Source organism: Astatotilapia calliptera, chromosome 14, assembly GCF_964374335.1.
Source record: "Astatotilapia calliptera chromosome 14, fAstCal68.1, whole genome shotgun sequence".
Lineage (NCBI taxonomy): Eukaryota > Metazoa > Chordata > Actinopteri > Cichliformes > Cichlidae > Astatotilapia > Astatotilapia calliptera.
Window position 1 is genome coordinate 6,402,818 of NC_137435.1, and position 22,222 is coordinate 6,425,039.

The following is a 22,222-nucleotide window of genomic DNA, read 5'->3' on the forward strand; positions in this document are numbered from 1 at the left end:
ACGCGGGACATTATCCACTCTGGAGGTGCTTTCAGTTTTGTTCTCTTGTTTCGTATTAAACATAACAAAAACGCTATCAACAGCCAACATATCATTTTATTTCAATTTTTTTTCCAATTGTCACCATATATCCAATTAAAAACCAGCAATTACAACATGGAATTTTATGGACAGTACAGGGGCAGATTCTCTCAAAAACTATCCAGTGATATGAGCTGGTTCTGTTTTTTTTTTTTTTTTCCATTAATAGTAACTCATAATTAGTATTAAAAAAATCATATAATTCAGTATTTCCAAAGTGATTAAGGTCTACGAGGATCACTGAATTACAAATAAAGGAATATGCTGAAGCTGTTAAAAATATATATGTATATATCAACTTTAAGGTCACCACTTTATTGTACTGTAAGTTTTTATATACACTCAGTCAACTTTACAATGAACATACAAGGTCAGCCAGTGAAATTCACTATGAATATCATAGCAATTCCTTTTTTTACAACTAGTTGCTCAGAACACAAGCAAACAATAGCACCCAAATCCGCATTGCAGTGATATACTTATATCAACCTCTTCCACCCAGCTCAAAGCTATGAGGCTGTACATGTACACCTGCACTCACTCCTTCATCCCACAACCCGACATTGTGCCTTGCTGTATAGCAAACAACTAAATTTGTTACTTTTTGGTGGGAACAGGAAATGACAGCATTTGCCTGTTGACCTCTCTCAGCTGCGCACTTAGAGTCTCTGTCGTTAGGGATAATTCTGCTAGTTGCGTCTGTAGGCTTATGAGGGTCTCGTTCAGCTCTTCCTCTTTACGGCGAGAGTTAGCCGCCTGTCTGCTGTACTCTAACACCATGCATCCACCACCAATGAGGAAGATGATTGATTCCCCCAGTAACTCGGCGCCCAGCTCTGCTGCCGCTTCCTCGTTCAGCGGCTTAATGGTGGCTCCCCTGAAGCCCATGATCCGCATCTTTGTTCTCATCTCAATCCAGTGATAAACTGTTGGAACAAGGAGCATACAGTATATAAGGAAAGAAGACTTTGAATATGTTTGGGTCCTGTTCAATTTTTCATCAAAAGGATCAGCTAATCTGGTCAAAGGTTGTGAATACAGGAGAAACTGCATTTATAGTTAAAGATGCATGTCATCATTGCACTATCATTTACAAAAGTGATTTGATTTGATTTATTATAATCTTCTACCCAGCTGAGAAAGTAGCCTTAATACCATACTGAAATTGGGTTGAAATTTTTTAGAATTTTTTTTAGAATAAAACATGAAAACAGGACAACACTGCCCAAAACCACAGAATCAGTGGTGCTCTTGGTACATTACACAGAAATTAGGCAACCAGGTTCATTAAAACTGAAACATTCTTCCGTATATCTGTGGTCACCACATGACTTAGGATCCACATTTACTAGTTAATAATTCAAGAGACTCTCCAAGATTCAGCAGTCCATCAAGGAGACAAATTATCTTGATGTCAGTTATAAGTGGGAAAAGAATAAAGCCCCCTGCAAAGTGAGAAGTCTCTTAAACAGAATGCAAGAAGGCTGCCACGTAAAGATGAATCCCTTCACAGTCACTGGTGTCCTGTATAGCAACTGAGAAGCCAAATCCCTCAGAGCCTTAGCTTACATAATATTTCTTGTCCATAACAAATTTTGTGTGTTGTCATTTTGCCCCTGCTCAGACTCCTCAAAAGCTGGTGTGTCCTCCATTTCACCTTCTTGCTTCTGGCCCTCCTCCACCCCTTGACAGCTCTAAGTATGACTACACCTTCACAATTCGGAGTAAAATCCTTTCTGCTTCACTCAGCCATCATATATGAAGATAAGACCACCTTTAAATCTAATCAAACTTTAATTGCATTTTATCTACTCAGTCAACAAATAATACCGTGCCCTTTTTTCTGCAGCGCCTTTTCATAAAAGCTCGATTTGATGCATTAATTTACTTAAATTTGCTATCTTTAAAGAAAAACTGTGACTTCTTTTTAATTTGCACACAGTAACAAACACAACATGATATACACAGTAATCTTTACTTGGGAAGTATTTTGAATGACTAAACAATAGAGCTAAGTGTCCACTTAGCATATTTCTGTCTAATTAAAGTCAGTGTCACATTCTGAATAGGGCGTTTGGACAACAATTGTCCTGCCGTGCCCTCATAGCAAAGGCTAATACAATCTGTTTCAATGACAGACAAGACCCGCCCTTTACACCTTGCCTGGCTGCTATAAGATGATTGGATAACAGTCATTTCAGGTTCATTATCATTGGTTGTTGCGCCTCCCCATGCTTATCAACCGTCAGAGGTGACTGGACTGAACTCTAAGCTTTTAGCAGCCGTTAGCTCAAATTACTCACTCTGTGCCGGCGGCAGGCAAATGTAAGTTTTAAAGAACTCGCTCCTCCGGGCTCCAGCTTTTATCCGGTTAGCCACAGGCTTGCTCAACTGCCTCACTCCGAGGTAGAGGAGCTTGGCGATAGGAAAGGCACCAACAACCATCTTGGCGGAAACGCTTCTCAATGGGGCGGAGTGCGTAGAGGTTACGTGATGACGTTATTGATTGACAAGCCCAGTCACAAATCCGACCACGTGTCCAAGTCTCGTGAACTGAAACGCCCTGATTTCCTTACTTATTTGGTCCCATCTTTCCCAATTTAAATAACATTATTGATGTTTGACATTAATTTTCTCTTTAAAAATGAACTGAATATGTAATTAATTAAGTTCATAAAATGAAAAACAATTTTTTTGCGTGGCATCATATTGCATTGGTGCATGTTAGATTATTGCACAATGCACAAGCATTATAAACTATAAACAAAAGTAAGGTACTATTTTATGGTTCTATTTTTTCTTAAAATGAGAGAGACTTGTGTATCGGAAGTATATGATGGGCCTATAGGCCCAACAAATTAATACAGTTATATGTTTTTAAAAATACATAATTGTGTAAAACAATAGTCTATTATTATGCATGTAACACAGTTCATAAACTAAAAAAAATCTATTCAAAAGTGAGGGTGTGAATAAAAAAAATCGACAATTACCTGTCCGCAATTTACTAAATAATACGCAACTCTTCCCTCACGGATTATATACTTCACCTGGAACAGCTGTGGCAGGAACACCTGGCTCGGGTTACAGCAGTGAAGAAAGCCGAGGGGCTGGACTATCAGCCAAAATAACTCAACTCGGTACGCAGCTATGACTAAATGTCTGGAGCCGCCGCCACAAGAGAGCGACTCAGGCTGATCCCAACTTCAGGAAGACAAGAAGGTTTGGACGCAACGCATTCTCTTCTCTTCAGTTTAGGACAAAAGGACAGGCTCTGATTTGTTGAGGTATGAACTTTTAATTTGTTCCGTAATGCAAGTTTGCCCGTCTTCATGGTCGAAAACTTTAAGTTGCGGTTTAAGATGGTGCCTGCATTACGGATTTGTGCAACGTCGGATTAGTTATCTGTTCGCACCTCAACTGAAGTTATGAAAACTCTTTTTCACAGCGTATCTCCTTTCATTTCTAGTTGATTGTGAGGTTTCTTCTATTTGAGGAAGAGCGTGTACTGTAATGAAAATCAGATGTTACCAACCGTGCCTGGCATGCCACTCTGTCCAAAACCACAAAGAAAAGCTGAAGTGCAAAAGCGAGCTGCTGGCTGGACATTGATGTGCAACCAGTAAAACAATCGTTTATTTACAGTTATGTATATATATATAGTCTAATATAGCTATGTAGAAACACAATATCCAGGGTGTCTTTTCTATCAGTTTTGTGCTTCTATTCTTTTTATTTTTTGATGTGCATTATTATTGGATTGTTACTACACTGGGTCCGGGATGAAATGTATTAATTGTTGTTTTTAGTGTTAGGATAAGCAAGAAATTCATTCATAACATTTGGTGTTAGTATAACCACTATTTCAGTCAATTTTACATCACAAATTCAACTGTGCCAATTTTTTGCTTAATTGAACTGCATGTTGGATCTATACACAACTCTAATTTACAAGCAAAGCAAACCTTCCTGTTGGAACAGGGATGAAATGGTATTTATCCAGAACGTGTGCTTTACATGGTTTCTCTATCAAAACAAGTTTGGCTGCATTTGTTGTACTTGCTGCAACCTGTTGCAAAAAATCGTTAAAACCAAGCAGAATTCAGCAATTTAAAAAAAGAAAATTGTGGTCGAATTCATGTACATACGCATATACCAGCTGATATTTACTTCTTGGTAGTGGCCCTGCTTTGCACCACAGCTTGAGAATGTTACAAAGCAGGCATTGGATGAATGGATCTGGCATGTAACTTCCCAGAAATGTCATATAGCACTGAGAGATTCCTGTGTCATATGCTGTGGAGAACAGTATTATGCTAGAAGTGAAATGAATTACCACCACAGAGACACGAGGCTATGCTAAAAAACAGTTGTCCACATTATGGGACAAAAGGAAGGAAAGATATACTCTTGTTCTGGATTAGTAATCATCACCTCAGCATGTCTCTGGTCTATCCATAGTTTATGTGCTCTTGTGTCTGCAGTGACTGCTTTTATCCCAAGCTTGAGAAGTATAATAGTCATGTATTGTGTAAAGTCTTTGGAAGTGACAGTTGCTATCGTGAATAGAGCGTATTAGTGTGAACTCTTGTTTGTGTAATTATGTAGGTTTGGCTTTCAGTGACTAACTAAGTCTGCTGTGCAGGTGAAAGCACTGTAAAAAAACAAAACAGAGTTCTTTGGGTGGGGTTTTTCCAACTCGTTATCTCACTGTTATCCAAGTACATGCCATGTTTTAATCAGTGAGCCCTTTACGATTAGTCTAATGTCAGCATGGGGTCATAGTCAAATTTAACTAAACTTCTCATGTAACTAGGTCAGCACAAAGTCATAGCGGTTTTTGAAATTAGTTTTACAAGCCTTGACATGACCTTTCACATAAACAGCTCAAGTGTTGCCGGTATCTGTTGATGCAAGAATGCTGATACTAATGATAAAGCCTATCAGTGCATGAAGATCTCAGAATTCTGCAACACAGATTCCTGGTCATTCTCACAGTAATTACACAGCACCTCCCACATGAATCTGCATAATTATCCTTGGGTTTATTCTCCTTTCTCGCCATGTTTTCAAACATTCTTACTACATGAAACAGTGATGAGCCAGTGTAAACATTATGCTGGATGTTGGACTTTGGACTCTTGGGCCCTATTTCAGGAAGCCGGTTTAGTGCAAACTCTGAGTAAGTATACCCTGAGTTAACGAAAACTCTGGGTTTTCGGTTTCACAAAGCGAGTTTAGATTAATTCTGAGTGAGTTACTATGACGACACACTCCGTGAAGCTAACCTTCCCCCTTGCAGGTTTACTTCAACTAACCCTGACGTTCTCCGCCTCTTAGTCAGAAACCTGACTGTAGGAAGTGTCAGACATGGCGTGCCCCTTCCTTGAAGAGCCAGTAGATGTTGAAGCCCAAATTCTCCGCAGAGCTCTCCGCCGGGAGAGAGTGATTAGAGCGCGTTCGGACATTTTATCATTTCCTGATGATTTCCTGTGTGAACGTTACGTTTTTCAGCACAATCTATAATTTATTTGAATAACATCTTCAGGCCTAATATTGCTCATGTGACACATCGCGGACATTCTCTCAGTTCTGTACATATTATTCGTATTGCACTTCGGTTTTTTGCAAACGGGAGCTTTCTGTATAATATTGGTGACGCTGAGCACGTTTCCAAGGCTACCGTCTGTCGGGCAGTCAGGAATGTTACAGTTGCACTGAAACGTCTCCTGTACTCGTTTGTGGTGTTCCCCGGTCATAGACCCACAAGATTCATCAAAGAGGGATCCCACAAAATTGCAGGTATCAGGATGAACGAAACTTAATTCATGATGTGGTGATACTTGAACTACTACTTAAATGTTACATTTATTCTCACGGTTCCCAGGCGTGATTGGCTGTATAGATGGCACTCACATTCCAATCATTGCTCCTTCAGTAAATGAAGGAGACTATGTGAACAGGAAGTCTTTCCACAGCATTAATGTACAGGTACATAGTTCCCTGTAGCATTTCAAACTAACAAATTATTTCATTATAGTAATGGATGCTAATTTGTGTTCTCTGCACTGTGAAGATCATATGTGATGCTGCCAACATTATCACAAATGTAGAAGCCAACTGCTCAGCCTCTGTGAGTGGTGGTGGTGGAGGACCCCCACCTGTTTTTCGGGCCTCCGCTTTTTGTTCTGTTGGCTATAACGGGTCACATTTGAGCATACAGAGTAAGCAAATATGTACTTGTAATGCTCAGATAATTTCAATAAGTGCTTACAGAGGGGAAATTAATGTAGCCTCTAACTGCAATCGATTTACATCGGACAAACAGACCAAGCACTATGGCTCATAATACAATTACACCTTACCTGTTTGGACTATATTTTTATATTTCATTTTTACTTGCTGCCAGGAACGTTTGGGGCCTGTTGGGTTGCACCTGCGCTCACATCACATCACAAAATCAAATGTATAAAATAAAAAATAAAATAAATATAATAAAATAACGTGTTGAATGGGTGGAAATCCCTAGATCAATGTTTAAATTAACACTCACGCATTGACTCTGTCGGCTATGTTTTGCCATGCATGCTCCCTTTCTTTTGCAGCTGAGGCTGTGTTACTTTTTTTCCGCAAAATTTGCATGTTATCGGCATATGCTGCCATCAGAATTTCGGCCTCAAGCGCTGTAAAATACATTGACCGCGCCTTCTTTCCCTCCGTCTCCATGGTGACTTGCTTAATCTGTGCTCCACTAATCAGGGCTTTATGTATCCTCGTGCGCGCGCTTAACTTGGGGTTAAAGCAACTCCGCGTTGACTGAACTAATTGTTATCAGCCTTTCTGAAACCGAATATTCCGAGTTGGACAGTTCGGGGTTACTCAACCCTGAGTATTGTTTTTCACTCTGAGTTTTCTAAACCGGCTTCCTGAAATAGGGCCTTGGTATTTAAAATCTTACTATGCAAGAGCAATTGAAATGTATGTTCATTGATGATGACTTACAGGTAATGTTTGCTTTAGGACTTTATGATAAACAAAAATGAAAAGCAGGCCACAAAGGGAAGTTGTATAAAGGGAATGCTTTATCATGCTGTTGCAAGTTTTCTGCCAGCACAAAACCAAAGTTCTGGAGGAAGGATATGAAGGAGGGACCGACAATTGTGAAAGAGAACAGGCAGGAAATTAGTACCTAGATAGAAATATGTAGTTAGGATAAAACTAAAGAATTGGATGTGTAATCATGAACTTCTAGCGAAAGACTTAAAAGGAGTGGGAAAGGGAGAGACTGCTTGTAGTCTTGGTTAGACACACCCTAGCATTTTGCAAAGCTAATGATTATTGTCTTTAATCTCTAAATTTCCATTGTGCTTCCCATAGTTTCTCTCTGTTTTTCAGGGTGTCCTAACAGAATTTTAACATTTTGCACTGCCAGTAGTTTTGGGGACAGTAGTTTTGTCAAGTGCCATTTTATATTTTATTCCTGTGGCTTTTATGTTGGCTTCACCACTTGAAAGAGCTAATTGTTGCTGTATTGTACTACATTCTAGTCTAAGCACTGGCAAGAAAATCAAAATGTGGTTTTCCAAGAAACTAACCATGACACAAAACCAGAAATAGACGACAGCACAGCTGCAGTAGCCACAAGCTGTCAGTTCACTTTAAACGTCTAGATGATTGATGTTTTTTCGCTTCCATATTTGCATATGCTTCTATCTTTATTTACTGTAGCACGTCTATTAAAATGTGGAACAATTGCCTCAAGAGATACTATATGTGATAACTGAAAGGATATTGGCTGTTCCAACAAACAAAGTTATTGACTATATATCTCTGTCTTCACTTCTAAAAACATTTTTTTCTTTACACAGAGTTGTCTAGATTTTTTATTATTTTTTTAGATTCATACACTTGCATAAGATAAAAGTGTTAAGTAAACAAATGAAACCTATTGTGATTAAAAAGAAACAAACAAGGAGAAATAAATGAAAGAGATTATCTCAAAACAAACACTAAAATAGCACAAAAACAAAGGCAAATCCAGAATCTAAATGTTATTATGATAGGTATGTCATGGAAGATGATAGAACACAAAATAAAAGTAAAGTGAAAGGAGAGAAATAATTCAATATTGTCATTATATTAACTGCAGTAATGTGCTTTATTAGTTTGCAATAAACTAAGTTATAAGAAAAGTTAACGTCGTAAACACACCCAAAAGAGTAATTAAAATCTGCAGTCCCCAACCTTTTTTGCGCCACAGACCTGTTTATGCCCGACAATATTTTCACGGACCGGCCTTTAAGGTGTCGCGGATAAATACAACAAAGTAAAACTAGTACCGGTACTGAAAAAAAGAAGATTTATTCATAACACACGTGAAAAGACCCAGGAAAACCGAGTTAACGATAAAAACGATAACAAAATAACGCTGAAAACCGATAAAAACCCTGAAAACCATATTTTTCACACCTGAGCCTCAACTCTCGCGGCCCGATACCAAACGACTCACGGACCAATACCGGTCCGAGGCCCGGGGGTTGGGGACCGCTGATTTAAATCATTTTAAAACACTGTTTAAAAAAAAAATTGCTTATCTTTGCTTGTTTTCATTTCTAGTTGAGCAGCGTAGCCTGGCTTTTCTATGCAAATACAGTCTTGTTTACTTTGTCTTACTTGATCATTTTCAGTGTATATTTGTTGTTGATTTAGTGATGGATTTGTCCAGTGTATATTTTCTGTAACCTTGTACAGCACTTAGGTCAGCAAAGGTTGTTCTATGTGGGCTAGAAAAATAAACTTTAACTTGACTTGACTTCTTACATGCATCTAAAAATAAATTACGTAACATCTAATTATGATTCCGTTCTAGTTTTAGTGAAGTTAAAGTGTTCTGGCAACACAAAGCCAAAATTGTCGGAATCAAGAGAAAATAGCAAAGGTGCCAAACAGCATGCAGAGTTTCACAGGAAGAAAAAGGGTGGGGTGAATAAAATCCTGGGCAGTAAAGAGAGAGTTCAGTGAATGAGTGATCAGCCTGACCTTTGTGAGTCACCAAGAGTGCAATCTCTTTTTGTGTGAGCTGCTGTTGACAGTGGTAAGCGTTCAAGTGTGCTAATGTGTGAGAATGTCTCACTGGGAGGAGTAAGGAATGTGAGCCTGCACCCAGGCCTGACTGAGATGTGACAAGTTCTTGCTACAAAGCATGACAAATAGTATGAATAACACTTATCTGATTCTGCTGTAAATTTAGTATTGGTTACTTCATATAACCCTTGTTTGCTCTGGCCAGGGCTAATTTTCAGTTGGTATTCTAATTAATCAGAATTATGTAGAGCAGGGTGTGCATAACCAATGCTGGTTGAGATTGGTCCAGACAAGGTTTCTTTATGTACAAACACAACAATATTAAACAACCGGGGACTACGAAGCTCAATCTCGCATCTCTCTTCATGACTAGTGGAAGTGGCTTGGCTCCTTTAAACCACTAAAAGTGAACCGAGGAACATTTCCAAAAATGTTTTATATTTTTTCCTACACATTATGCGTATTAAATTCATTTTCATCGTCATGTACATGTGTAATCTGTGTCTAGTCTAACACAATAAAAATCAAAGTATCAGGAAACAGCATCTGAGTGAAAGTGAGGAGGTTCAATAAATCTGTCCTCTGTCACAACCTTTTCCCCCCATTATGCCTAAACTAGGGATGTCGCAATAAACTGAATATAGGACGGTAAGGACAGGTAAAACTGGGTGGTTTGCAGTATAGTGTTACAGTCTACAGTACTGTTGCACTGCCTGCAGGGCAAACTGGGTTCCATGGTTATAACTCTTGTAGGTCCTGGATAGCAGGAGAGACTTTTGCAACAGCAAAGATGTTGGTAGAAGTCTACTGAGCATTGAAATAAAAGCTGATTTTTATAATACTTCAAAAATAAATGTCCAAATGTCTTGATGTTCTTTGGTAGGCTGCTGACTGACAGGACTTGCTTCTTGAAGGTGTCACTAATTTGGCACCTTACTACTGTAAACTAGTTTGAACAATGTTCTTTAGTAACATCAAATTTCACCGTCATTCTAGCTTTATACTAGCTATGGATTGGAAAGCAGCCATTGCGGCTCATGTAACATCTACTTGCCTACTGCAGAATGTAGTTGGCTAACTATACAAAGAGCCGTAAACCACAAAGGAAATCTGCTGGAACTCACAATATAAATTATTAGATAAGGGTGATAAGTTAAGCTTTCAACATGACAGAGTTACTTTTAGAAATGTCATGAACTAAAGGGTCTTCATAAGATTTCTACTGCATGAACAATATTTACTGGACCTAAAGGCTGAAGATGCACTATAAATGTATGTTTTAAGTTTACTGAGAAACATGCAGTGGTGACTCTCAGCTTTTTGTAGTGCATCCAAATGTATACACAAAAAAGCCTTTGCAAAGGCTTCTATGCAAAGTGGTTATTACTGCGCAGCTCATTGTTCGTATTTTTTTATTGGCTTAAACTCATTAACAGAATAGCCCAGCTTGCATCGGCGTCTCTCTGGTTGTTAGTATTACTATACTTTGTCACACACTTGAAGCTGTGCTGCACCTGTCTGTCTGGCCTGTCTGTCTGAAACTGACACTCCAACATAAGTCATAAGTGATGTTAAGCTTGAGCACCTGGTATCTCAGATAACTTGGTTGAGTCAGTAGGTATGATGAACACCTGCAACCAGCACTTAAAAGGGCGCTCAAATGTCTATAACGTCATTATAAATGTTTGCAATTGTGCACTATGTCATATTTCTGTTTTTGAACTTTCAGTAATCAGGAAATTGTGACTTGTTTAGACATGACAGGCATTCGGCTTATTTGGAAATTGCCTGAAGGTAATTTCAGCTTGGAGCTGAAAGGGAAGAGCTAAGCAAAGTAAATCTTGCATGAAACCTAACTTTCAAGGTTGATTTAAAGTGAATTAGGGTTCGAGGAAGTCTGTGTGTAGTTCAGTATTAGGAGAAACATTTCCTGTAAAATGTTAATTCTTCTAAAAAGATGATAAAAAGCTTGTAAGCTGATGGAAGTGTTTTGTTTTTTGGATTTTTTTTTCTGTCCTAACAGGTGGCGTTTGTTTTCAGGAGCAAGTTATTGCTATCTGATGAGTCATGAGTTCTCAAACAAGTTTTGGGAGCAGCATGCTGTGTGAGTTTCCACTAATGTTTAACTTTTCCACTTGGCTCTGTGTATTATTTGTACATGTGGGAATAATATCCTCTGCTAATTGAGTTTTGTACATTTGCGGTTTATATTCAGTCCAGACCATGAATGATGATCTGAGCGCATCACTCGCTACAGCAGACGAGTTATCCAAAGAGTTTAACTCCTTGCTGCAGGAGGCCTCCACCAGCAATAACAACACAGAGTCTAAGTCACAGGTACTCACTCATACACACACATGTAGTACTAGTTTCCCTCTTTTAGCTGTTAATTTGCACTAGTTTATAATAGTTACATTTTGTAGTCCTTCAAAGTGTGCAACATGGGTGGAAATATCAAGGCAGTGGTTGATTTATTTGTTTTTTTCTTTCCTCTGTTTCTAAATTAAATTTGCCAGTGAGGGGCTTTCCTTGTCCTGATTTTTTTGTAAATGTGTGAACACAGACCAAAATAAAAACTTTCATTCAAATTCACTTGCACTCTTTCAAACACACCCTTGTACAGATGTAGTTGAATGCCAACAAAAACATGTTGACATGTTTGTGTTTAAAACAAAACAAAACGCAGTGATATCCATATCTCTTTTTTTCTGTAGGCCACCTCCAGTATCTCCAGAGAGCAGCCTCAGTCCAGTTGGTCTTCCAGCACTTCCACTACTAAACAGGCATCCGGTGGCAGCAGTAATGGATCTCCCAGCTCTTCAGCTTACTCCACAAGCTCAGCATCCTTCCGTCCCATTGACTCTGTCAGTTCTAACAATAATAATACCAGATCCTCCCCCGTATTCCCACCAAGCCCACTATCATCCCCAAAGCTCCAAAGAAGTGCACATGCTCCAGTCCGAGCTGGATCTGACATCGTCCACCATAGTTACAGCCATTCAGCTCAAAACACGAAGTATAATTCTTTGCCTCATTATGACAAGAGCCCACGAAGCTCAGTTAGCTCCACTGATAGAAGCCCTGCTCCAAACTCAAAGGCTGTTACTTTGGAACCATCAGCTTCAGCCCATTCCAATTTGCTCAGACCTTATGACAGCAGCCAGATGCGTCCAAGGTCGCCTCGATTCGACAGAAGCCCTTCTCCATTGTCTGCCAATTATCCAATGTCCAGCACGCTTCCCAGAAATTTTAGCAGTTCCAGGCAACAAGGTAAAGTTTTCATTTTCAGGACATTTAAACTTAATTATCATGAAATTCATTTTACTTTATTACCTTTGTAGTAATTTTAATACATTTTATTAAGAAACTAGGTGAGCAACTACCCAACAATTCAAATTAAATTACCTCAACATATCTGGATATAAGTCAGGATTTGAGATGTAACAATTCAAATATTGTCTGATTAAATAAAGGGGTGTGTTGGGTAGAGATGTTATTAAAGTGTGGCTGAAAAAGTGCTTCTTAGTCAACAAGATAAAAAAAAATAGATAGATAAATAGATAAAAAACAGACTCACTTTCTGAACATGAAAGCAAATCTAAAAGTAGACGTGTCACAGTGTTCTTTCAGTTAAAAAAAACAAACGCATGAAAATGTTATAAAAAATAATACTGGTCTGTAAGCTTATTAACTTTCTAGCACACTTGCTCTATTTTTGTTTTTCCTTTGCTCATATTTTTGTTGCTTTATCTCCCACAATATCAGACGAGGCTGTGCAATGGCAGAAGAGTCCTGGCAAGTGGAATGAGACAGATCTGGACATGTCTTATGAAAGGAAGCCTCATCACACTTATGACAGTTAGTGGTTTTATGACCATTTAAAGTGAATTTCTGGAATGAGTCTCTGCAAGTAATCTAAGCAAGTTTTTTTTGTTGTTGTTCTTTTTGTTTTTTAACCTTGCTGTTACAGAGACAGAGTGGCTGCGGTCAACTATGCCAAATCCAAATTGGAAAGAATCCAACCTCGATGGCCCTTCTCCAGCTCCAAGCCCCATAAAAGTAAATAGTAATACTAGATGAAACTTGTTTGTATGGCTTTTGTGTATCTCGACGCTTTAATTCCAATGAATCTGCTTCCAGACTGCAGTTCATGAGAAACTTCAGATATGCAAATTACTCTATTTCCTTGTTTTTTCATAGAGAAGAAAAAGTTGATCCCAACATTAGTGAACAGGATGCACCTTTCCTAAAAATCTTGATCTCAATTCAGAGCATGTTTTTTGTAATACTGCATTTTTTGTCTTCTGTGGGACAGAAAAATGTCCAGTTTAATGAAAAAGAACACGAAAACCCCCCAAATTACTTCCTCCATTGAAATAAAAGGAAAAAAAGTGTCCCTTTTTTGTTTCTTCTGTTACAGGATCGTCTCTCTAATACTCTTCAGTTTTCCAGTGGATCCCTCCCCCGTAATGCACGTATTGCAGTACCACCATCTCAGTCTCACTCCCCTTACCAGTCTCAGCCCATCTCCCGTATTTCTATTCCTCCCAATTCAACTCAGTCCCGCCAGCATAAACCCATTCCTCTTTCTGTCATCATGCGCCTTCAAAATCCTTATTGGGGAGCAATGATAGCTCCCCAACCCAGAGTGGTTGGAGGACAAAGTGACATGTCACCTTACCAACCTGCTGTACCCGTCCCAAAGGAATTCTTCCAGCCTCCTGCAGTTCAGCCACAACTGAAGCCACCTGAGCTGTGGCAGCCAGCTCTATACAGTGACGGTAAAACACATTTTACATTAGCAAACACTTCCTCACTATGGTTTATGAATCTCTGTCTTATAAATGGTGATTTTTATCCATGATTGTAGTGCTGAACCCAGCGGATATAGATGCAGAGTTAGAGCGGTTGGTATCTGCTCAGCAGAATCCTGTAAATTTGGAGAATCCTGCCATATCAGAGGGTAGTGTGGAGACCGAGGGCACCAATCAGCAACCTCCTCGGCCCCTAAGCCCCACCACGCTGCAACCAGTGGTGGCGCCTGATGCCCAGAGCCATGTGACCCCTGTCATAGAGGAGGTCCTGCGCATCAGGGCAGAAATTCCCAGAGCCCTGAAGAGGAGGGGCTCTGTGAACCTTTCAAAGCCCCTGAAGAAGCCCTCGCATTACCAACCAAACCAGTACAAACATCTTATCAACAAGCTCTTTCGCAAGGAATACCATAACAAGGCGGACAAAGGTAGTGAGAGTAGCAGCTCATCAGATGGGGAGGACAGTGCTTTACCCCCTCTCCCTCCACCTAAGACACCCACTCTCATTAAAAATGACAAAGTAAGTATTTAACAACAATAACAATTATAACAATAGCGTCTAATGTTTGAAAAGGTGGAATGCAATCTTCTGCAGCCAAGTGTTTGGCTTTATACAAACTGATATTCTGTTTTTTGTGCAGAATTACCGTTCAATTTTGCGCCTGCCTAATCGAAAGCGCAAAAATTCTGGCAGGCGGGCTCGGCTTAGCCCGCTGGTGCTTGTACTTGATGGAGCTTTAGCTGGAGACCTGGACACAGTGCAGAAAGCTGTCCAGGAGGTATGTATACTAGCTCTATCTCTCTATCTCTATCGTTAGCTTAATTATGTTAAGAATTTAAAGAGAACTTCACTTAGCAAAGTCCAGACATAAACTGTGCAGGCAGCAAGGTTTGGATGTATTTCAAGAAAATAGCATGATCTCCGAGGGCTGCCCATAATAGTTATATTATTTTTTTTCCACTTCTTTAGCTTACATCAGCAGCCTAAATACAGTTTATTGGACTGCAACAGTGAAGTGACAGACTTCCTGCTCCAGTGCCGTATTTAGACATTAAGAAGTACTGAAAATTGTGAAAAAATGTTTTATGTTTAACTTTAGTTTTCTGAAGGAACACATGCTGAGTATGCGTTCTGTTTTTCAGCTCATCTCTGAGTCTTCCAGTCAGCACAATAGCTTCAACTCCTATTTTAGAAAGAAATGCTGACAGTCATGCTAAACGAATGTCAGAGTGGATAAACTGGTTACAACAAATGCAAATCTTATTTGTTTTATGTCTGCAATTTGTTTAAATGGTGGGTGGAAATAAATCACATTTAATCTGACAAATCTACTGTGTGTAAAATGCTTTTCCAAGATGAGTGATCCCAGCCAACCAAATGAAGAAGGCATCACTGCCCTTCATAATGCCGTCTGCTTTAGGCATCACGATATCGTGGACTTCCTGGTTCGGATTGGAGTTAATGTCAGTGCACCTGACAGCCATGGCTGGTAAATATTTGTTTACTGTTGTATACATCCTCTTTCTCTTATTTCCTCTTATGTTTGCCTCCTGTAAAAGCCTTTGTGTAACTAGTTCATATAACTTATTTCAGAACACAACATTACTCCTTGTTTGCACAGCCATGTGGACAAAAGGTACAACCTATTTCAGTTCAAAAGATTTACATATCAAGCCATAAAATTGGTCTTACATTTGTATAGATGAACATTACATGGCATAGTGTTATTATTATTTTTTTAACCAAAACTCAACCAAAATGCAGAAGGAAAAGTTAAATACAGCCTTAATATTTCCATAGGGCTTAAGAGGGTAAGTAGCACACAGGAGCTGCTGATCAAATACACTTGATTAACTGATCATCAATAAGTGTGACCACCTCTATAAAAGCAGAGGTTTTGGTAGTTTGCAGGTCTGGTGCATTCAGGTGCGTGCACCAATGATCTCAGAGAAGCAATTATTGTTTCCTACTGTTCTGGAAAGGGTTATGAAGCTATTTCCAAACAAGATGAAATCCATCATTCTACTAGGAGAAAGATTATTCGCAAAAGGAAAACATTGAAGACAGCTGCCAGTAAATGTTCCAGTACATTCACCCCAACGTCAACGTTAAGACAAATTAAAATTGAGATATAAAAAAAGCACCATTCAAAATACACCAGTCCTCAGCCTGTTAAATGTTACATTTCATTCCTCAGCATGTTAAATGTTACAGTTCATGGCAGTACAATTGGACAAAGACTGAACAAGTATGATTGTTTTGAAGGGTTGCCAGGAGAAAGCCTGTTCTCTCTAAAAATAACATGGCAGCATGGCTTAGGTTTGAAAACCTGCATCTGAACAAATCACAAGGCCTCTGGAACAAAGGTTCTCATTTAGTAAGAATGCCTGCACACAAATTCATTCAAACATATCATGCCAAATCAGTCTTTTATACCAAATTGGTTCAAAATGTATGAACACAGTTAGAACAAAGTGATGAAGGCCTAACTTTGGAAAGCTTTTTCAACTTTTCTGGCTTTCTCTTTGGGTGCAATTGTTTCCATTTTCAGTTGGCCCTGCTTTCTTGCCATAGATGCGTAGACTTTTGTCTTACAACATCGACCACTTTTCTCATGTTTAATAAATTCCATATTAATTTTGTGTATACACATAACTTTTGCACAAAAGAAATGTATACTTGAACATTTCCATGCACATATTAGTAAACAGCTCTCTAAAGAATATCTTTAATATCTAAAGAATGTCTTTTTGGGCAGACATGCCCGAAGTGGAGATGCACTACCTCACATTTGGTGAAAACCAAACACAAACACCTCATACCAACTGTCAAACACAGTGATGGAGCGGTAATGTCTGGACTGATTTTGCAGCTACAGGACCAGGGCAACATGTAGTTTTTGAGTATACTGTAAACTTCTTTATATACAAAAGTATTCTAGAATCAGATGTGAAGTCTTTTTGACTAAACTTGGTCATCCGTCCTACAGGGCAAAGATTCTAAGCATACTGGTAAATCGACAACAGACTGGTTGAAAAAGAAAAGAATTAGCCTCACTGAAATGCTGTGGTGGAACCGTAAGTGAACTGTGCATAAATGAATGCCTGCAAAGCTCAATGACCTCAAGCAACGTTGCTAAAAAAAAGTGGGCCATAGTTCGACCATAATGACATGAGAGTCTGATAAAGTCATACAGAAAACGTTAACATGTAGTGTGCTTAACTTTTCTTTTTTTGCATTTTGGTTTTGTAAATATTTCCCTTTGGCTGTGCTGACAAGGATAAAGGTTTTTCAGTCTAAGTTATCATTTGATGAAGTTGATCTGAAGGAGTTGCAAAGGAATAGATGTTTTATTTTTTAATATAATGTTATATCCTGGTATCCAAAGCCCTGGAACTGGAAGACGGTGTACGGATATATCCATATCTATAAATACAACATAATTAAAGCTCTTTATGTGGCCCACAGGACTCCTCTTCATTGTGCAGCCTCTTGTAATGACCGTCCTCTTTGTGAGTTTTTGGTGAGGAGTGGGGCTGCCGTCATGGCCGTTACAGAAAGAGACAGAGCTACTGCCTCCCAGAAGTGTGACCCTTATGCTCCTGGATATGAGGAGTGTGAAACCTTCCTGAGGGGTGAGACAACAACTCCCACACGTAAACTGTACTATGAACTGTTTAATTAGTCAAATAGTACTTATAACGTATCATATGATATTTTCTACTGATGTAATCTGCTCCATGTTTAACCTCAGTGTCAATTGTTTTGTTAAATAGCATTCAGCCATTCACAGACATGTACAGAATATGTATATATATTGTATGTTGTAATATAAATAATAGTAAGAAAAATAATAATCATAATTAAATAGTTTTGTTCAAAATCTACTCCCAAAGAAATGTTAGGAGGATTACAAGTTTTCTTTCTTTCTTTCTTTTAAAAAAAATAATTTTAAGAATACAACGTAGGAACACTTTAAGGTGGTGTTCAAAAGCAAATATAGTGACCTCTAGCCTCTCAATGAACACTATTCCAAACTACTGCTTTCTGGTACAGCAGTTTTTATAGTTATATGTATCTTGTATGTTTTCTTTCTTCAGCTGCGGAGGAGGCCATGGGGGTGGACAACAGCGGAGTGCTTTATGCTCTGTGGAGCTACCCAGCTCAGGCAGCAGATGAACTGAGCTTTAAAGACGGAGACATGGTCACCATCCTCCAGAAACCTGAGGGGTCAGACTGGTGGTGGGCCTCACTGTGTGGCAGGGAAGGCTTTGTTCCAAACAACTACTTTGGGGTAAGACACCACTTTCTAAATAAAGAAAACATCAATTCAGTCCTTTTCTCCTGATTTCATGATTTTCATTTTGCAACAAAACATGACTTTTAATTGTTTTCATGTTTGTTTTTTTCTTTTTCTAGCTTTTCCCGAAGGTTCGGCCGAAATCTCTGTGTTAAGTGGCATCCTGATTATCAGGTCTGGTCAAACTGATGCAGGGAATATTCTCAGATGCTTTATAGCTTCAGACTTTTAGTTGAACAAACTGTCTGTACGGCCATAAAAGGACTGCAGACCTAAAAGATTTTTTGTGATCTGTCAGGGAAGGAGAGGCAAAGGTGAAGTCTCTATACTCCTTTTGGCTGTACTGACAAGGATAAATCTTTTTACGTTTGTACCGGCTTGGCTGTAGAATAATTATCTATGTTACAACTCTATAACAGATAGTCAAGTTTTGTTGTCTATCCAAATGTTACAAAGGGGTGAAGGTCCATGTTGTTCGGATTACTTAGGCTTCAGTCAAGGGTTCACCATACAATGAGTAAAAAGTTGGTATGGTTACTAATCAGAATGCAAACACTGGCTTTTGATGTTCAGTCAACTTATCAGCAAAGTCATGGCAGGTGTGTGAAATCTTGTGACTGCTCAGTTTAGAAATGCTTTGCTTCAATCAAAGTAAAATCTAAGTTTCCATTCCTGGAAAAGTTTGCAGAAAGGAAGCACCACAGTAAAAGAGAGCAGTTAGCAGGGAATGTTTTACTTTACATAATATTTCAGAAATGTACTCAGATATCACAGTCTTTGCAAATAGTTTCTCAGATATTAGTACTAGTATTTAACTGTAACTTTTTCTGGCTACAGTGGCTGTTAAATCCTAATAACAACAATATTCTTGAAATATGTGTGATTTTTTTTGAATGTCAGGAGTTGTGTTCTCCTATCAGTACGGCGGTAGTAGGTTTACCATAGTATTTTCAACCTCAGTATTTTCTTTTTGCCTTCAGGTTTGTGTTGTATGTTTATGCTCACTAAATAAGTGTGTCTTTTTTGAAAGTGTTTTCTGGGTGGATGTGTTTGTGTGTGTACTCACGGTGGTGTAGTGCATGTGGTGACAAAAACTGGTTTTATTATATTTTTTTTTTGTTTCACTTGTTACTAGGGCCCTCTGTGCATCTAACCTTTAGGCTTCTACGGAGCACATAGTGATCAAATTTTTGAATACTGAATAAAAAGATGAAAATCGTGTTTTTGTTTTTGCCTTTTCTTTAAAATGTGCTGTATTTGGAGTTTTGTTACTTGAAAATACCATTTTGAAATGTCCCTTACTGACCAACAGATGGCATTGTATTATTAAGTATTTCAACAGCTGCATGTTTTGCAAGCAAAAACTGTATATAGTAATATATGACAAAGCACCATTCAAGGCTGGTCTGCAGCATTATCCCACACTGTACATTATACATGGAAAAACATCTGCTAATTTCTTTTATTTCTTCTTATTTGAAGTTGCATTCATTTCCCTGATCTTTTTCAGTCTTTTTGCTTTTACACCACAGAGCACCCACAGGACTGCTGTGATATTTAATGAATTAGTTAACTGTATTCTTATGAATAAGTGTAATTACCGAAAAAGCTACACGCATGATGAACAGGTTTTTTTTTTTTAATTAACTCTGATTTGCATCTTTTGATCTACAGACTATCTGCACTGATATTAACACCAACGCTTGTATTCTTCAACACAATCCCTGAGGACAATTACTGCCAACACTGATTGAAGCTGACTGCTGTTTTCTTTAAATGTTTCATGTTATGCAGATTATACAAACATGATAATAATGACATACAGTTAGTGGATATACAGCATCACTGTTAACTCTCTCACACACACACAGCTGTGATGAACTAATGCTGTGTGTCTGGTGAATAATTCAGGTGATTTAAGTGAACTGAAATGTCCAGTGGCCTGTGGCAGAATACATAATGTTTCACTGAAATAGATCTTCAACTCAGCTAGAAGGCCATGGTATAGAGCAGGAACACATGATGCAGTGAAAAATCATTTCGTCTTAAATTAAAAAACAAGAAGCTGTTTAAGTCAGCAACTCAATGAGGTAAGATGTTGTTGTAAGCTGTTTCACTCTTTTGGTTTCTAGAAAGATAAAATTGCAGCAAGCTGATGAGCAAGTTGAGCCATTTCATCAGTTTTCATAATCGCGGTTTTGTTTTGTTCTTTACATTTAAAATTGATACTGCTATTTTATAAATAATGAGTTCTTGTCACATAAACTAATAGTCCCCATCATTGTTAAACCCAGCACAGTTCAGTGTAGTAATTATAATCTGAAAGTTTGAACCTAATGGTTAAACACTGCCTTCCTCTGCAGCCAATGCTTTGGTTTACAAAGCACAAATTTTCTGCAGTAATTTCTGTTTCTGAAAAGTCTAAAACCCCCTTTTTTTCTTTTGCATATAATCACAAGTCTTCAGTCAAACCCATATCTCTTTGCAAGACCTGCACTGGTAAAAGAACTGCATCTGACGTTGTGAAGACTTCTTTGCAGAACAGTAATTCTCTTCAAGCAGAACTCATTTGCTGCCTCATTTAAACCCCATTATAACCACGATGGACCAAAATGAACTGTTAGTGCCGTGGCCTGCTGTCGGAGGAGTGTGGCACACCTGCACACACACATATAATGGTTTCAGACAAGCTGGCTTTCTCAGAGAGCATATTTCCCAATCGGTGTCTGGCAACACTACTTGACATAGCAGGCTGGCCCTTTACTGCTGCAGACATATAAGAACGTAATCACACAGAGAGAAAGTGAGCTTTACTGTCACAAAGTGAAGTAGAAAGCTGAAGGAAATCTACTAAAAATAGGGACAATAAATGTTAGAACTGGATGAAAAAATTAAATGAAGAGACATAAAAGGTGTAAAACGACACAGCAGGCAGTTTTCTGTTTGCGGAGAAATGTAGCGATTATCTATAGAGCAACTAGCCATGAAAAATGTGATTCATACCCTGAGTGATTGAGAGTATGTTGAGTCAACAGATATAATCTAAAATCTGTTCCGATAATGTCCAAAAGAGAAAAAATATATAGAATAAATCACTTTTACTTGCGAAAAAAGTATAAAATCATTTATAAGAACACACATACCCACAAACACACAGTTTTCAACCAGAGCAACCAGTTGACCCAAAGGGCATCAATATTATATGTTTTTACCTTTGAGGTATTAATCAGATGCCCTTCTTTGTTAGTCTTTTGGGTGACTTAGGGCAGGAAAGCATCTTCAGCGTGAACTTGGGGAACGCTTTGCTTCATTATTTAAGAACAACAAACGAGTATACATTTGCTTTTCTAGCACTACAGTGCAGCAACAAATATGCATATCTGTTTTTCAGCTATCAGAACTGTACTGACGTCTTCTCGTATTCTGTGAAAATTATGTGTGACAGCCAGCCAACTGCCTTCAAGGGACATCATGTTAGTGTCTGTTGGCATGTGGACTTGTTTGCATGCATGCACGCACATGTGCCTGTATTTCTGCATTCTTTCTCAATCAGACACTGAGGTGAGCAGACAGATCCATGCAAATATGTCCACTCCGCCTTTTTCTTTCATTCTTTCCCTACCACATCCATTCTTCCTGTGTTCCCACTCTGTGCTCCTGTGGAGTAATGAATAATAGAGGAGTGCTTGTCCTCCCTTGCTCCCCTAGTTAATCAGAGCTCGCCTGGCTGCCCTCTTCTCTGCCACTCCTCACTTTAATAAATCATTCAGGCCTTCAGGACGACAAGTACGTCAGAGGAAGCTATAAGCAAGGGTTGCAGTGGTAAAAACCCTCTCTTACAACAACCTATATCTCCTTTGCTCCAAACCAGGAACAACCCTCTCTCACTATCGTCTCTCTTACCTATGTGTGTCCTTTATTTTTTCAGTCACCCCATCCATTCTT

At 38.7% G+C, this 22,222-nt stretch overlaps 2 protein-coding genes across 5 annotated transcripts; one reads left to right on the plus strand and one right to left on the minus strand.

Annotated features, from left to right (window-relative positions):
- Positions 1 to 78: 78 nt before the first annotated feature.
- Positions 79 to 2,596, minus strand: opa3 (outer mitochondrial membrane lipid metabolism regulator OPA3). The gene is made up of 2 exons (XM_026191539.2): positions 2,385 to 2,596; positions 79 to 1,007 (listed from the first exon to the last, which is right to left on the minus strand). Exons 1-2 carry the CDS (start codon positions 2,524 to 2,526, stop codon positions 679 to 681), a joined length of 471 nt encoding a protein of 156 aa, XP_026047324.1. The 5' UTR covers positions 2,527 to 2,596; the 3' UTR covers positions 79 to 678.
- Positions 2,597 to 3,145: 549 nt separating this feature from the next.
- ppp1r13l (protein phosphatase 1, regulatory subunit 13 like) lies at positions 3,146 to 19,496 on the plus strand. Of its 4 annotated transcripts, none has more exons than XM_026192928.2 (13): positions 3,146 to 3,303; positions 11,189 to 11,269; positions 11,381 to 11,502; positions 11,880 to 12,435; positions 12,931 to 13,023; positions 13,136 to 13,224; positions 13,586 to 13,946; positions 14,036 to 14,496; positions 14,618 to 14,755; positions 15,333 to 15,466; positions 17,446 to 17,612; positions 18,078 to 18,271; positions 18,397 to 19,496. In XM_026192928.2, exons 2-13 carry the CDS (start codon positions 11,233 to 11,235, stop codon positions 18,430 to 18,432), a joined length of 2,388 nt encoding a protein of 795 aa, XP_026048713.1. In that variant the 5' UTR covers positions 3,146 to 3,303; positions 11,189 to 11,232; the 3' UTR covers positions 18,433 to 19,496. The 4 variants fall into 4 exon arrangements, with proteins under 4 accessions (XP_026048713.1, XP_026048712.1, XP_026048711.1 ...); XM_026192927.2 differs by having other exon boundaries at positions 3,175 to 3,368; positions 11,206 to 11,269; XM_026192926.2 differs by having other exon boundaries at positions 3,176 to 3,368.
- The last annotated feature ends 2,726 nt before the right edge of the window (positions 19,497 to 22,222 follow it).